The 16,786-nt window shown below is 37.4% G+C and overlaps 1 protein-coding gene across 4 annotated transcripts in view; it reads left to right on the top strand.

Moving 5' to 3' along the window:
* The window catches only part of ankrd28a (ankyrin repeat domain 28a), a 36,292-nt gene that overhangs the window by 1,547 nt on the left and 17,959 nt on the right, over window positions 1-16,786 (top strand). The window contains exons 2-7 of one of the 4 annotated variants that reach the window (XM_055219185.2): window positions 6,256-6,585; window positions 10,114-10,197; window positions 14,797-14,875; window positions 15,286-15,356; window positions 15,441-15,641; window positions 16,366-16,453. In XM_055219185.2, coding sequence (XP_055075160.2) covers window positions 6,457-6,585; window positions 10,114-10,197; window positions 14,797-14,875; window positions 15,286-15,356; window positions 15,441-15,641; window positions 16,366-16,453 — 652 coding nt within the window. In that variant the 5' untranslated portion in view covers window positions 6,256-6,456. Of the gene's footprint in view, window positions 1-6,058; window positions 6,586-10,113; window positions 10,198-14,796; window positions 14,876-15,285; window positions 15,357-15,440; window positions 15,642-16,365; window positions 16,454-16,786 lie in introns of those variants that run through there. The other 3 variants (XR_008647978.2, XM_055219184.2, XM_055219186.2) reach the window with 3 other exon arrangements.

Below are 16,786 nucleotides of genomic sequence, written 5' to 3'. Positions count from 1 at the left end.
CACTTGTAGCCAATCAGCAGTAAGGGGCGTGTCTACTAACCGTCATCCTTGCCTGGGTTGCGTATGTGTGGGGCGGGTCTATCAAAAGAAGGTCCAGATTTTATTGGGGTACGGGTGTGTTTGTTTAGGTGATTTCTGTGCACTGCGCCTTTAACTTACAGGCTGTGAGTCAAAGCGGGGGAAATTATAATAATGTCGCTCTTGTCTACATCAACAATCCCAGGAAGTAAACTTTTGCCTACAATCCGTGTGTTTGTTGTAGTCCAAGAAAAGAGATTTACGTTGGAGACGATAACTCGCATCATCGTTTACTTTGGGGTTTGTACCTTTTGCATATCGTTAACAAACGGTACACACCAAAGCAAATGTAAAGTCATGAATCGGACCATAGTTGCTTTTTAACTTAATGCTTTAATACTTTTACAGTGTAGTTTCAGCTGTGTCTGACAGCAGCGTGTGATGACATGTTCTCTGATAGATGGTTTAATTGCTGCAGTTGGCCCCGCCCATCACATGCACAAAGGGCGGAGCTTAGGGAACTTTCATTGCTGCAAGGTTTTGAGATTTGTTTAAATCTCATGTGCTAATCTTTAATTGTTTTATACAGTAAATATTTTCTTGGCATTCTTGGACAGACTGTTTTTAATGTCTAGATTGGCATCTACTATAAAACAAACACATCTTGGTCTTTCCACTGAAGAAAGTTTTGAGGCGACACATCTAGGGCTGTCACAATGATTAAATAATCGTCTCGTTGCGATTGTTTGACCTCATCGCGATGATTTTATATCACCGCAATGATTGCACATCTCTCTAAAATACACAAGGGGGAGCTGCAGTGCCTGTACAAATGAGACATTATCGGATTACTTTTAAATATGTGTTACGTGTATTAATATTTACTGCCAGGTAAACCTCGCAAAGGATTTTAAATAACTACAACTATGTGTGAAAATTATTTCATAAACAAGCAAAACAAATTATGAAAATTAAATGTCAAAGCAATAAAACAGCCAATTAATCATTATAATCGTCAAAGCACTAAAACAGCCAATTAATCGTCATAATCAGCACAATTTATTAGACAATTAACCGTCAGCCAAATTTCATAACCGTGACAGCCCTAGACACATCTGTGTTTTGTGTTAAATAAAATACCAAAAGATGTTCGTGTAAATCATAATTTTATGCATGTGTCTTGACAGAATTCATGGTGAGAAATGTTTTGCTGTCGTGTGTCAACATCGATGGGGTCAATATCCCATCATTGCATTGCAGCCAAAAATGTCTTAACTTTGAGTTTCAAGTCCATTTTTGTTCTCTTCTCATTGAAAGTGACGAAATAAATCTGTTTGTTGTGAGATTTCATAGGTCTTGTATGTGATATGTGATGAGGTTGTCAGTCAGTAATGGATTCAGAAGAGCAGGTGTGTGAGATCACAGGGTTTTTATAGTTAAGGTCAGATGTTTTTCACTTCACAACCACATGTGTAAAATCATTTTGGTATTGGGACGTCTGCCAAGAACATTACAGTCATTAAATCTTGCTCTTACACGTTCGGAGATGTCATTTCTGATAGAGCAACAATAGCCTGTGAATCTCATTCGTAGAAAAACAATTATAAGACAGTAGGTGTGGTGTTGGGGTGTACTGATGTGTTGCCAGGTCTTTAATTTAGATCTGACAATCTAAATGCCTTGTAATATCAATAGCAGCCGTCTTTCTGAGTATTCTGGGTATCGTTCATATCCAGCGCACATGCTTAAGTGTAACATCTTATGAGGTTTTTTAACATTGTGAATGATTGCGATGAAGACGTTTATGAATCCAAAGTGTTGAGTAATTGAGCTGATTTATGTTTCTGAGTAATCTCATTATGATCTGGAGAAACTGGTTTCTACACTCTATTCAAATCATATTTTATTAATAATTAATGTGCCTGTTCAAATGTGCATGCTTGTATGTGTTAATCACATCTCTCAGTAAACAAATTTCTGATATTTAGCAGAAATCAGACACATTTATCAAATGACTTTTGGTGCATTTAAGCTGTATAGTAGTATTTGTTTTCCTTGGGAATCAAACTGTAATACCGGATTTTAAATAATCAACTTTGGGTATGTTTATGAAGAAGATACTGTAAATCAATTAAACCTCAGGTGGTGCTGTTTAAACCGTTTGATCTCGTCATCTCAAAGGTTTGAACCCAAAACAGTTCAAAGTAGTCTTAAGATTTGATCTCGTGATTTCGTCATCTCAAAGGATTTTAACATTCTCGTAGCCTTATAGGACCAGTGTTGGGAAAAGTTACCTTTAAAAGTAATGCATTACAATATTAAATTACTTCCAAAAAAGTAACTAATTGCGTTACTTTTCATGGAACGTAATGCTTACATTACTTTAGCGTTACTTTTGCGTTACTTTTTCTTGGCTGAGGCTTGATCTCTTTCAGGCCTTGCAGGTGTTTTTTATGACTGAAAAGTTCTGCATTCAGAAATTGCATATTTCATCACAAAAATGTCGAACTCTGGTCTGCCATCTTAGTTTCCGACTCACACAGGCATGTACGCATATTGCATAATGTGACTACGTTCAGTTTTATTTAGTACATAATTTTTTAAATCAAATTAATTAAACTAAAAAAGTAACTTGAGTTACTTTTTGAAAAAGTAACTCAAATATTAATGTGTACATTTAAAAAGTAATGCGTTACTTTACTCGTTACTTCAGAAAAGTAATATTATTTATTAATGCACGTTACTTGTAATGCGTGACCCCTAGATCACCGCGATGATTGCACATTTTTCTAAAAAACACAAGGGGGAGCTGCAGCGCCTGCATTAATGAGACAGTATCAGATTACTTTAAAATATGTGTTATGTGTATTAATATTTACTGCCAGATAAACCTTGCAAAATTTTAATAATCACAACAATTTGCGAAAATTATTTCATAAACAAAAAATGTATGAGAATTAAATGTCAAAGCAATAAAACAAGCAATTAATCGTCATAATTGTCACAATTAACCGTCAGCTAAATTTCATAACCATGACAGCCCTATTTACCCCAAGGACTCACATAAGTGAGTAACTGTTGAAAATATATGTTCTTAAATATGTAATATGTGGGTCTAAGATGACAATTTTATATTCACGTTTGGTATTATTTTAAAGGTCATGGTGCGATGCGAAATAAGGTCTAATTTCTGTTATTTTAAGATAAAGTGTACCAAAGTTAAGAACTTCGAGCATAATCTGCACCCCTGTCTTGGAGATATGGCTAACAATCCCATTTGGTGCCCCAGGTCACAAGATCCTGACCAACCAAATCCTGATGTTGGACTTTGATTTCCTATGTGTAAAGTGTGGATAAAAGGTGGGCTGGTAAAATATTTCGGGGGAGCATTCTTTAGCAAAAATCTTCCCCACACTTGCCTGCCTGGCAAAATAAATTGTTATTATTGATTCATTTTAAATTCTTCACAACTTGATATTCCCAGTAGATTAGGAGGAGTCTGGTATTACCGCAAAATAAGTATATCGGGATATGATCATACTGATGTTTTGAATACAGGGTTCCCACAGGTCCTTGAAATCCTTGAAAGTTTAGGAATCTGCGGGGGGAAAATTCAAGGCCCTTGGAAGTTTTTGAAAATATACATACATAGATACAGGTCATTGAAAGTGCTTGAATTTATTTTATGCATGAATTTTTCTTGGGGGAAAAATCCATATTATTCCCTGTGTAGTGTAGGATAATAAAAATTCAGTACTTTTTAAGCACACGTGCTAAACTGTTCGCTTTAAATGCTTATATCTTCTGTATGAGAATGTTGATTCATACCAAAATGCTTTTTTGCATAATTGTGTTTGACACATGAAAACATCTCGGGTTACGTATGTAACCGTTGTTTCCTGAGAAGGGAACGAGACGCTGCGTCTCTCTTGCCATACTTACTGAATCCCTGTAACGCCGTCTTTGGCAATATTTCAGATAGTGATATACTTCCTGGCTCCCGCGTCACCCTGTCTTTGTCATTAAGCCTCATCATTGGTTGAATTTGACACATTCAGACGCACTTACTCCTGGAGGCGTCCACAAAGTGTCACCGCAGTGACGCAGCACAAGTTCCCTCGAAAGGGAACTGTAACAATGTTTCTTAAAAGGTAACATGATGTAACCTTGCTCTCACTTAAAATGTGTCCCCACATTTAGTCCTTGAATTTGAGGGTATTGGACCTGGAAAGTCCTTGAAAGGTCCTTAAATTTGAGGGTAACTAAGGTGTGGGAACCCTGTGAATGGAGTATGGGACACATTCACCAGGATTTTCAGATTAATGTCTATCACCTGACTTAGCAAGTTGCATGATCGTGACTAAAGTAACTATTTTTATGATCGGAGCAAGCATGGGGCAGCCAGACGTAAAAATATTAGTTTATTTGTTCAATTGTTCTCTGACAAGAAGGTGTGTGACTTAACTCTTTCACCGCCAGCGTTTTTAAAAAAAGTTGCCAGCTAGCGCCAGCGTTTTTCATGATTTTCACCAAAGTTTAATACCTTCCAGAAAATGTTCTTCTTTAAATATATTAACATACATACTTTTCATAGAGATCCCATTCAGAGCGATCTTTAAAACAGACACGGACATGCAGCAGCTTGCCCTAGGGCAATACTTCCGGGTTTAAAAAGTTGCGGAAGGGCGCCACCTGGTGGATAATAGCGGTTTTGCGGAAAGACGGAAAATCTTTCATTGGCGGGGAAGCGTTTTCTCTTAATTGACGAGATATCTCGTCAATGGCGGTGAAAGAGTTAATTAAGTGCAAAAATTATCCAGTGACGAATGTCTATCTACAACCCTAGGACTTGCCTTTATAATGAAATTTTCTATTATTACCTAATTTGAAAGTTTAATGTATAGTAATGTTGAGCTCTCCTCTGATTGGTTGTTTCTCAGAGCAGCTCCTTCAGTAGCTCTGTGTGTGTGTAAACAGATCTTATGTTTGAGTCTGTATCAGATTTTGAGGAATAATTAATTGTTTGGAGATTGTTAACTGACGTTTCGAGTGGTAAGTTTGTGTGTTTTTCAGTACGGACCTGCAAAATATAACTGTAACGTCAATAGTAGAGCTTAAACATTAGCATATAGCATTAACTAGCATATAGTGCTAACTCAGAAGTAACAACTTTTTTTAGCATTGTAACAACATTGTAATTAATTAAATGTGTAATTTAATGTTGGGGCATACATTTTGTTATAATTCTTAGCAACTCTTCACTAGTCAAGAAAGTTTAAATTCGTTGTAATTTCAAAAATATTACATTTTTTACAGTGTATGAAATATATAGCAACCTAGACCAGTGGTTTTCAAACTGGGGGCCGGGTCCCCCAGGGGGGCCGCAAGATGGTGCCAGGGGGGCCCCAGTTTTATGAAATACATTAATTTATCGTGAATTCTGTGTAATTAAACTTAAAAAAAATAAGGTTACTAACCAAAAGCACTATTTTTTGGTATCATTTAATGTTTTTTTAATAAAATGTTGAGTTTTAGAACAGTTTTTTGTCACAAAGGAATGCACCGTACACAAGGGGGGCCGCAGGCTGAAACAGTTTGGGAACCACTGACCTAGACCACTGTGTCTAGTTATTATTTGTGTTGGGCAAGCCAACAAATTTATTACAGACTAAACCCAACTGTGCTCCTAGATGCAACGTCTTTTATTTTATTAGATTATTACGTTAAATGATTTACTTTATTATATTAAATTAATATGTTTTGTCATGTTTAGCTCACCTCTGGGGACAAAGTGTAGCTCGATACAAACAAAGTGACCTTGTTCTCTGTCCTGACAAAGAATAATTTGATCTGAGCTTGACTGCCTTTTCTATCATCAGCTTTGAATGTCTTTCTCTCATTCTCCTCTCTCTATCTCTCTCTCTCTCTCTCTCTCTCTTTCTCTCTTTCTCTCATGCATCATATTTCACTGCTGTAAAAGAGTCATGCAGTCAAAAGCTCACTCATTACAAAACACCAGAAGCAGCAAAACATCTCTCTCTCTTAATCTCTCTCTCTCTCTCTCTCTCTCTCTCTCTCTCTTTCTCTCTCTTTCTGCAGTAGGGGTTGGTGTATTATTGCGGTGGGGGTTGGATCAGTGTAAAGTGCATGTTTCAGCAGGCTGGAGCTCACACACTATTGTCTGTTTGATGGCAGTATATACGGTGTGTGTATATGTGTGTGTGTGTCTCCCTGCAGTAGAGCTGCTGATGTTGCTGTTGTGAGGATTTCCTGGTTCCTCCGTCCTGCAGGAATATGACTTTTTGATCAGGGATGATATGCTGGGCTCAGATCCAAAACGGACACTTATGGCTGTGGATTTGATCATCACAGAAAGCGTTTGCTCCATGTGGGAATAACTCACCCATCGAGGGGTGTTTTTTTTGTTGAGAGGCAGCCATGCGGTCGGAGCGCATTAGTCGCGTGTGTATCGTGGTGCTCGAAGAGGTGGATGATGACGAATCTGCCCCTCTGCATTCCAAAACCACACAGGACCACATTACCCAGAATTCCTCTCAGGATGAGAAGGTGAGACAGAGGATTTTGCAGGTTATTGTTTTTTTGTTCTGCATGTAAATCAGCAGATATGGCAGCAGATCAGATGTTCTTCAAATGGAGAACGAACTGATAAATGTGCTTTGATGCAAGTTACAATCTTTCTACTGGAAGTAGATAGGCCACCTAGTCCATCTTGGACCAGCAACGAACCAGTTACCATCTGGTTTAAGGTGGTCATGCTGTAGTCTGGAATGTGGTAGTTAGCTTGTGACCACTAGAAACCAGCAGGACTTTCTCAGTTATGTTTTAAAACAAATACAGACATGTTTACGTGTTCATATAGCTCAATGGGTAGAGCATTGTGCTAGCAATGCAACGGTAATGGGTTCGAACCCATGCACTGTAAGTCGCTTTGGATGAAAGCATCTGCCAAATTATTTAAAGTAAATGCAAATGTTATGCGTGCCGGATCCAGAATTCATTTGTAAATGTTTAACCGTGGGTCAAAACCTTTGATCCGGATAGAAATGCAGCCAAACAGTTACACACTTATAAGCTCCATACAGAAACACAATGTAGCAGAACCAATCTTCAGATGTCACATCTGTGCCAGTAAACCAGATCTCATGTTATTTGGCTTTGAACACAATAAAAGCTCTTCAAACGGTTGACCTGACAGCACAAACAGATTTATTATAAGTCTTTGTGTATGCATGAAAGATCAGCAATTCTAAAGTCAAATGATTGTGGACAACATCATGGATCCTCCATGGAGTCTCTACACTGTTTTTGGTCCTGTGGGTTTTCTCTTTGAAGATCACTAAGCGATTCTGACCGTGGTTCAAGTCTGTTTTCATAAGGCTGATGCCTTCAGGCTGAAGTTTTGTTGTTGAAACACGCCATGTTTCATTGAACAGCGGAGACCTGCATTCCTATATTTATGAGTTTGCCACCTGCTTTCATTGACAGAGACAGAAACAGTCGCATGTGTCACTGCTTCTGTCAGCTGCTGTATCGTTTGTTTGTTTGTGAGGTACAAGTCCAACCAGAGGACTGTAGCAGGTGTGTTTGTGTGTCAGCACTTCCGTTTTATTACAATGTATTTTCTGTAGTGACACCTGATTAAGGTTGTGGTATACCTCACAATACTGTTTTGTCCGGAATCAATATTTTTTGTTATTGGTTACATTTGTTTCAGATGTAAATGGGGTTGAACGTTCAGACCAAATATGTTCAAACGTGCTATGAAGTTATGTTAAGACACACTCAGTTATTTCTATTGGAGAAAAATATATTCAAAGAATATGAGGGGTCACGCGGCTAATAAATCATACTTCGCTTATGAATACATATATAAAAGCATGCATACACACATATAAACACTCGCATATCTATGTGTACTATTGGATTTTTAAGCAAATACCTATGAGCATACTAGTTCATACTAATACATCTGAAGTTAGTAATGCATGCATATACACGTGTGAATAAATTGCATATACATATAAACTTGATGCACGCATACACATATAAACACTCACATATACATATTAACTCTGTCCATGCATAAACGCCTATTTTACATATAACATATAAACACTCACATATACATATTAACTTTGTCCATGCATAAACACCTATTTTACATATAACATATAAACACTCGCATATACATATAAACTTTGTCCATGTATAAACACCTAATAAACACTCGTATATACATATAAACACTCACATATACATATAAACTTTGTCCATGCATAAACACCTATTAAACACATATACATATAAACACTCACTTATACATATAAACTTTGTCCATGCATAAACACCTATTAAACACTTACATATACATATAAACACTCGCATATACATATAAACATAAACATTGTCCATGCATAAACACCTATTAAACACTCGCATATACATATAAACACTCATATATACATATAAACTTTGTCTATGCATAAACACCTATTAAACACTTGCATATACATATAAACACTAATGTATACATATAAACTTTGTCCATGCATAAACACCTATTAAACACTCGCATATACATATAAACACTCACGTATACATATAAACTTTGTCCATGCATAAACACCTATTAAACACTCGCATATACATATAAACATTGTCCATGCATAAACACCTATTAAACACTTGCATATACATATAAACACTCACGTATACATATAAACTTTGTCTATACATAAACACCTATTAAACACTCGCATATACATATAAACACTCATGTATACATATAAACTTTGTCCATGCAATAACACCTAATAAACACTTGTATATACATATAAACACTCACATATACATATAAACTTTTTCCATGCATAAACACCTATTAAACACTTGCATATGCATATAAACACTCACATATACATATAAACTTTGTCCATGCATTAACACCTAATAAACACTTGTATATACATATAAACTTTGTCCATGCATAAATGCCAATTAAACACTCGCATATACACATATAAACTTGATGCACGCATACACACAGAAACACTCATAAACTGGAGAACTGTACTGAAAATGAACAAAATGAGACCCTGGACCACAAAACCAGTCATAAGATTCATACATAATCTAAAATATTAAATAAGCTTTTCATTGATGTATGGTTTGTTAAGAAAGGAAAATATTTGTCTGAGATCTTAATATTCAATATTATTATTCTGAGATAAATATTAAAACTTAATATTGAGAAAATCACCTTTAAAGTGGTCCAAATAAAGTCCTTAGCACTGCATCCACTCACAAAAATAAAATATTTTCATGGAACATGATCTTTACTTAATATCCAAATGATTTTTGGCATAAAAGAAAAATCTATAATTTTGACATGTACAATTTATTGGTTTTGGGTCCAGGGTCACAAAATTAGTTTAGTAAAATACACAACACTTTGACCCAAAGGGGACGAAGATCTTTTGGGTCGAAACGTGTATTTTCAATCAAATAATTTTGGGAGCATTAGTGGCAGTGTGCAGATTTTTTTTAATTTTCAGGGAAGTATGATGAAAAAGTCTAATGAAGATAAGAAAGATTACAAAATTTCAGTTTTCATCCAGAACACTTAAGCTATCAGCTTTGAGTTATTCATCTGGCATGGTTTCAGATCTTTGTGTTCATTATAAACTGCTGATGCCACCGTCTGCATTTTGTTTGGTCTGCAGTTTGTTGGTAAATCTCTGAATGTTTCTGTGGTTTAATGGAGAGCAGACGGGCAGTGACCCAGCGTTCAGTCCCTCTCATCTTCACCCCTCTGTCTCTCTCAGATGTTATTTCCACTCAGCTTTGTATAAATGAATTATATATAGCAGTCTGATAGCAGTCTGATTCATCAATAAAATCTTCTGTCCAAATAAAGCTCCTCCTTTGAAAAAAGATTTCTGCAGGAATGAAACACTATTTAAATTTAAATTCTGCTTTGTTTGGTTCTGGTTTGTTTAGTTCTCATGTCGATTTATCTCGCTGAGGTCTTCAGTGTTGTGTCTGATTGTTTTCTCTCTCTCTTTCTTTGCACAGTCTTCTCTGATTAAAGCCATATTTAACACTGACTTGGATGAAGTTCGGGCCCTCATATTCAAGAAAGAAGATGTCAACGTACAGGTAACTTACCTTGCTTTTTGAAAGGGATTGCAGAAGTGAATTAAAGGTACAATATGTAATAACACTTAGCACAATCTTATATGTTTTTCAACGTGAACTTACATAATCCCAAATGCTTTCATCAATGTTTGAATCCAGAGGATTTGCATAGGGTCACTTGTCAACAGTGTCTGTCTGGGTTATCATCGCTCTCGGATTTTGCATAGAAACCATAGGTGTGTGACTTCATGTAGCACTGAACAGATCGATCGGCCTATGACATCAAAGTATCACAATGAGAGCGATTTAAAAGTAATACTCTCGTGTTTGTTTTTTTGTCATACATCGTTCAATAATGATATCATTCAATAACGTTCAATAATGCTAATATAACTTTTTTATACATCTTCATCCATAAACATACTTTTAATCAATATCCAATCCTATCGATGGTGAAGACCTCTAGCGGATAACTTACATACTGTGCCTTTAATGTACAGCATATTGCTGTCGCCAAAGCTGGATTGTGTGTCAATTTTAGTGGCATCTTGTAAATTGCAACCAACAGCCCACCCCTAAATTTCACGCATACAGTAGCCCCCACAGGACAAACATGTCGTCATCTGAGACAACGTAGGGACGAAACGCACTATGTATAGCAGTTTGGCCGTTTAGGGCTACTATATAAACATTTCGGCGGCGTATGTAGATAAAAACGTCTCATTGTAAGGTAATAAAAACAATAGAGTTCATTATTAAGGTCTTTATCCAGCACTTATCACTTAGTTATGTATATTATATTGCATTTCTGTCAAAAGATCCTTCTAAAAGTTTCACAATGCACCTTTAAAGCTACAATTATATCATCATAATGTCCTTGAATTTTTCCCTTTAAGTTAGCTAAAAATGGCTCTTTAGTTGTTTCCAGCGCAGTCTTAGGCAGCGGGGTATTGAATCTGCCCTATTATTATCATCACTGCTGAATAATTTGGACTGATATTGAATGGCTTGGCAGATTAATTCACTTCTGAAACTGATACATAGTCATCATTGCCATTCTGTGTCTTAATGGATTATCAAGACTCTCTTATTACCGAGCAGTTAAGTTGTGCTCTAAGCTTGCATTTGGCCTAAAGAAGGTTTTTCTGTTTAATAGAGAGTCTGTTTTTATCACCAGCGCCTGGCATGGTCTGGTCTGGTCTGGAGAGACACCCATTTGACTCTCAACCAATCACTGATGGCCTGATGAGTCACATGACTCCACTTGTGGTCTGTGTGGTTTGGCTCCGTGTGGTTCAGTGTTATTCCAGACCAGATGGAAAACAGCACACAGGGTGGCATTACACAATACAATGAGTTACTGCCGCTCTTAGTCGTAATTGCTTATATTGGTGAAAATGTAGAGTAGATGGGAATTTAAAGCTGTAGACCATCATTGACTGTAATGGAGATGAGACGTGTGTGTACGTGTGCGTGTGTTTTTCCGCATAGGGTCTCAGGAGATCTGTGGCCACATTGATCTGTGTATCTCTGATACACACACTTATATAATGCATTGTTTTATGTGTGTTTAGTATTATCAAGTCCTCCTGGGTTGTCCGTATTTATGAGCTTGTGTGCATTGAAGTCACTTTTGTTGGTGCAAGATGCCGGTCTATCTTCAGGGTTCCCAAGGATCCTTGAAATCCTTGAAAGTTTGTGAATCTGGGGGGGATTCAAGACCCTGGGAAGGTTTTGAAAAAATACATACATAGATACAAGTCATTGAAAGTGCTTTAATCTATTTTATCCAAGAAGTTTTCTGGAAAAAAATCCATATTATTCCCTGTGTAGTGTAGGATAATATCATAAAAAATCTAGACTTTTTAAGCACACGTGCTAAACTGTTCGCTTTAAATGCTTATATCTTCTGTATGCGAATGTTGATTCATACCAATTTGACACATGAAAACGTCCCGGGTTATGTATGTATCTGTTGCTCCCTGAGAAGGGAACGAGACGCTGCGTCTCCCTTGCCATACTCCCTGCGTCCTTGTAATGCCATCTTTGGCAATATTTCAGATAGCGATATTCTTTCTGGCTCCCACGTCACCCTGTCTTTGTCTTTAAGCCTCACTATTGGTTGAACTTGATACACATTCAGACGCACTTACCCCTGAAGGCGTCCCCAAAGTGTCACTGCAGTGACGCAGCGCGAGTTCCCTTGAAAGGGAACTGTAACAATGTATCTTAAAAGGTAACATGATGTAACATTGCTTTCACTTAAAATGCGTCCCCACATTTAGTCCTTGAATTTGAGGGTACTGGACCTGGAAAGTCCCTGAAAGGTCCTTGAATTTGAAGGTAACTAAGGTGTTGGAACCCTGAATCTTCTTCTAATGAACAAGTTTTGCTTTGCTTTGTTTTTAATTAATTTATGGAGACACTGTTAACTGTAACTTTATTTATAAACTTATATTACAACACTGTCGTATTTTGTACAGATTGATCGATTGGTTTTGCCATGTTTCTCAAGGACACGCCCCCAATTTGTAAGCCACTGTTTGTTGTGACGTTCATGAGTGTTTATTTAAGCAATATCGCTCGAGTAGGAGTGTGATATAGCTCTATATCATCACGGATGTGATTAGGCCAGAGGCACGAGGCCGCAGGCCGAGTGCCGGAGGCAATCACAGCCGTGATGATATAGAGCTATATTACACGACTCCGAGAGCGATATTGCTTTTATACAACAGTTCGACGGCACACGTTTGAAAAACAAAAACTAGAAAACAACAACGGAGTTATTTTAAAAGCTTCTTTGTTTGAGAACTACTTCTTCCGCCACGGATTTGAGGGCGGCCAGAATGACAGGTAAAACTTTCGGCTGCTTTGAAGCTCATAACAACTCAATGGATGGAAAAGCCGTTACTTTATATTACCGTTTCTTGGTCACAAAGTGTAGTTTTAAGATTAGTTCAGTTGAGAATTTATATTTATTATATTTAAATCTACAGTCGATTAGTAAAGAGAGCGCCTGTTTGAACGTTTGCTTAGTGAGATTCGGTACATATGAGAACCAAAGCATGAGCGGACGTCAGTGTTCACTCGCCCCGCTGACCACCGCCCTCTCTGGCCTACATCTCTGACAGGGATTCCCTGGCTCTCATGTTGGCCTTGTTTGTTTTTGATGGTCAAACTGAGATCAAATCAGCAGTATTTGGTGTCATGATCAAACTATTACTTGTTTTTTATTCATATTTAGTGTCTTTTGTGTTGTTATTGTTTTGGCGCGAGGTAAAAGTTAATAAAACTATTCTTATAATGTTACTATTGGTTTCCCATTTACTCTTAACGCGATACGAGCACTCGATTATTATTAAACTTTGTTCTTGTCAGTACTATATAAAACTGTTTTTTTATAAGTGTCAGAGAGATGTTTTTGCATGCTGCTTATAAATATACCAGTGACGATATCTCATAACATGTTTTAATAGTCACGTCGCGATTAAATAAATGATCAATGTCCACATTTAAAAGCTGCGGTTCTTACCTGCAGTTCCACGGTGTTTTCGCGTTCTGATAAGAGATATAGCTCCAGAAGAAAAACCGAGTGTTTACATTCCTCTTTCCAAGTGTCCACACGATGTGACAAGACACTAATCCCATTAAGTTTAACGTAACATCCAAGAGCGCTGATCTTTAACGGAATAATAACTTACGATTGGGATTCACCGACTGATTTATGAGCTAGTGAACTTATAAGACACACGGAGAGTGATTAAAAACAGCGCGTCTGTGTTTTTCCATTCAGAGATGAGCCTGTTTAGGGCCTCCATTCACTAGGTGGCGGAATGATACGAAAGGTGAAGTGGTTACAGTGCCGTTATCAGCACAATATCGCATAGCTCTTAGCCAATCAGATTCGAGAACCAGAAAGAACTTTTGTATAATAAGCAATATTAAATAACCAACATGACATACACATACTGTATTTCTAGTAGAGCACAAAATCCATGTATGTTTTCATTTTAATGTAGCACCCCACCCTATTGAGTTAAATCTACACTCTTGGAGCTTTCAAACAATATACAGTTTGTCATGATTAGATAAGAATTCATATGCAAACATTGAAGTAAATGTAGTCATCCTGCTGGTGGGACAGTGACATTTAGCAGAAAATAAATGTTTTGAGGCACAATCTCTTCATAAATGAATCAATTACTCTCCCTACATAATATAATTTATTTTATAAAACACTGAAAATATCTGTATTCTAGAGGCTTAGACCTTTCCAAAGATATATAGTTTTTCACAATTCGATAAACATTTACATCCAAAATATTGAAGTAAAGTCAGGTGTTCCTCAGGAGGAACGGTGACAGTAAAAGGGTTAAACTAATTTAAATCTCCCTCAGTCAAACTAAATGCTGTGTGTAATAAATATTTTTGGCAGTTCAAATAAGTCAGGAAAGGGATGGTAATAATCATGACTATTTATGTTTGCGGATAATGTACTGGAACAAAAGGTCAAAAGCATTGCATTACGGGATACAATAACTCTGATTTTATCTGCACAAATGATGTCTGTCAATCCTAATCTAAATGTGTTATTGTTTGTGTATTTGTGTGAACGTACAGGACAGTGAGAAGAGGACGCCGCTTCACGCTGCTGCATACCTGGGTGATGCTGAGATATTAGAGCTGCTCATTCTGTCAGGTATGAGGGCTCGTATCTACTCCAACTTTCGATATATCGGGCAAAGCAATAAATGCGCCTATCACTATCCCTGACATCCCCAACCTGACCACCCTCTCTTTAAGTTTGCATGCATGGTCATGGATCATTATATATGGCTAGCATCTATTGGAAAGCCGGTATTGGTTGACAGCTGGACTCGAATGCACATACTTAAAATAACACACACATCATGTGACTTCCTGAAATGGCTATATTTACATGTAAAGGGGAGGGGTTATTGTAGGTGACAGAAAATAAACAGGTGCTCCACTTTATTTTAAGATAAAGATGTGGCCCAAAGGATTGTGGGAGTTAACAGGCTTAGAGGAACCTCAGTGTGATCTCTATTGTGATGTTATTACTGAAATCCCTTTCTCTCTTTCTTTCAGGGGCGAGAGTAAATGCTAAAGATAATAAATGGCTCACTCCCCTTCATCGAGCCGTGGCATCCTGTAGTGAGGTACAACACCAGAAACTTTCTCCAATGTCACATTATCAAACTCGGGGGTCGTGAATGTTTCTCGTTCTATTCCTGTATGTGCAGGAGGCGGTACAGGTGTTGTTGAAGCATTCTGCAGACGTCAATGCACGAGACAAAAACTGGCAGACGCCGCTGCATGTGGCCGCAGCCAATAAGGCGCTGCGCTGTGCTGAGGCGTTGGTCCCATTGATAAGCAATGTTAATGTTTCGGACCGCGCTGGACGGACAGCTCTGCATCACGCTGCCTTCAGCGGACACACAGAGGTCAGACCACCATTGAGTTTTTCACGTTTACAGTCTTAAACTAAGACTGATCGCTGGGTATTTGTAACAGACATACTAGTGGTGATGATGGCATCATGACATTAATCCTTTCATAATGACTTACAGACTCATATTTAACTCTTTCCCCGCTTGCATTTTTTTTTTTGTTAAAGTTGCCAGCCAGCAGCAGCATTTTTTATGATTTTCACAAAAGTTTAATGCTTTCCAGAAAATGTTCTTCTTTAAATATATAAACATAAAATATATATAAAAAAACTTTCATCCTACCTTTATTTGTTGTCTTTTATCACCTCTCAAGTATGGGTAGATTTCTTAAAAAATACCAAATTTTGAGCAAAAAGTTGAGATAATTGCATTTTTGTGAAGGACTTTTATTAGAGATCAGATTCAGAATGATCATCAAAACTTACATAGAGTTTGAACAGTTTGAGCTTAGGGGTTGCTTCCGGATTTAATAAGTTGTATTAGAGTGCCATCTGGTGGATAATAGCGGAAACATGGATTGCCGTAAAAACTCATCATTGGCAGGAAAGCGTTTTCTCTTAATTGACGAGATAACTTGTCAGTGGCGGGGAAAGAGTTGAAAGAATCTGCTCTTATTAATATTTAATGATTGTTCTGTTTCATGTCATTCAGTTATGTAGATGTAGTTTATTTGTAGTTTGCTAGTTGTATTAGTGATCTCTGCTCATTGTTATTCCAGATGGTTCAGCTCCTGCTGTCTAATGGTGCAAACATCAATGCCTTTGATAAGAAAGACAGACGAGCTGTTCATTGGGCCGCATACATGGGTGAGACTGTTTGACAACATCCTCAACTCACTCTTTCTTTCAGTTTTTCTCTCAAACATTCATTCATTCCATCTGTCTCACTCTTTACCTGTCTCACACATTTGTCTGTCTCACTCTTTACCTGTCACTCATTCTGTCTGTCTCACTCTTTACCTGTCACTCATTCTGTCTGTCTCACTCTTTACCTGTCACTCATTCTGTCTGTCTCACTCTTTACCTGTGTCACACATTCTGTCTGTCTCACTCTTTACCTGTCTTACACATTCTGTCTGCCTGTCTCACTCTTTCTGCCTGTGTCACTCATTCTGCCTGTCTCACTCTTTACCTGTCTTA

Source organism: Misgurnus anguillicaudatus, chromosome 20 (genome assembly GCF_027580225.2).
Source record: "Misgurnus anguillicaudatus chromosome 20, ASM2758022v2, whole genome shotgun sequence".
NCBI lineage: Eukaryota > Metazoa > Chordata > Actinopteri > Cypriniformes > Cobitidae > Misgurnus > Misgurnus anguillicaudatus.
The sequence above is the reverse complement of the archived record's forward strand: the minus strand, read 5'-3'. Positions and strand labels throughout refer to the sequence as shown.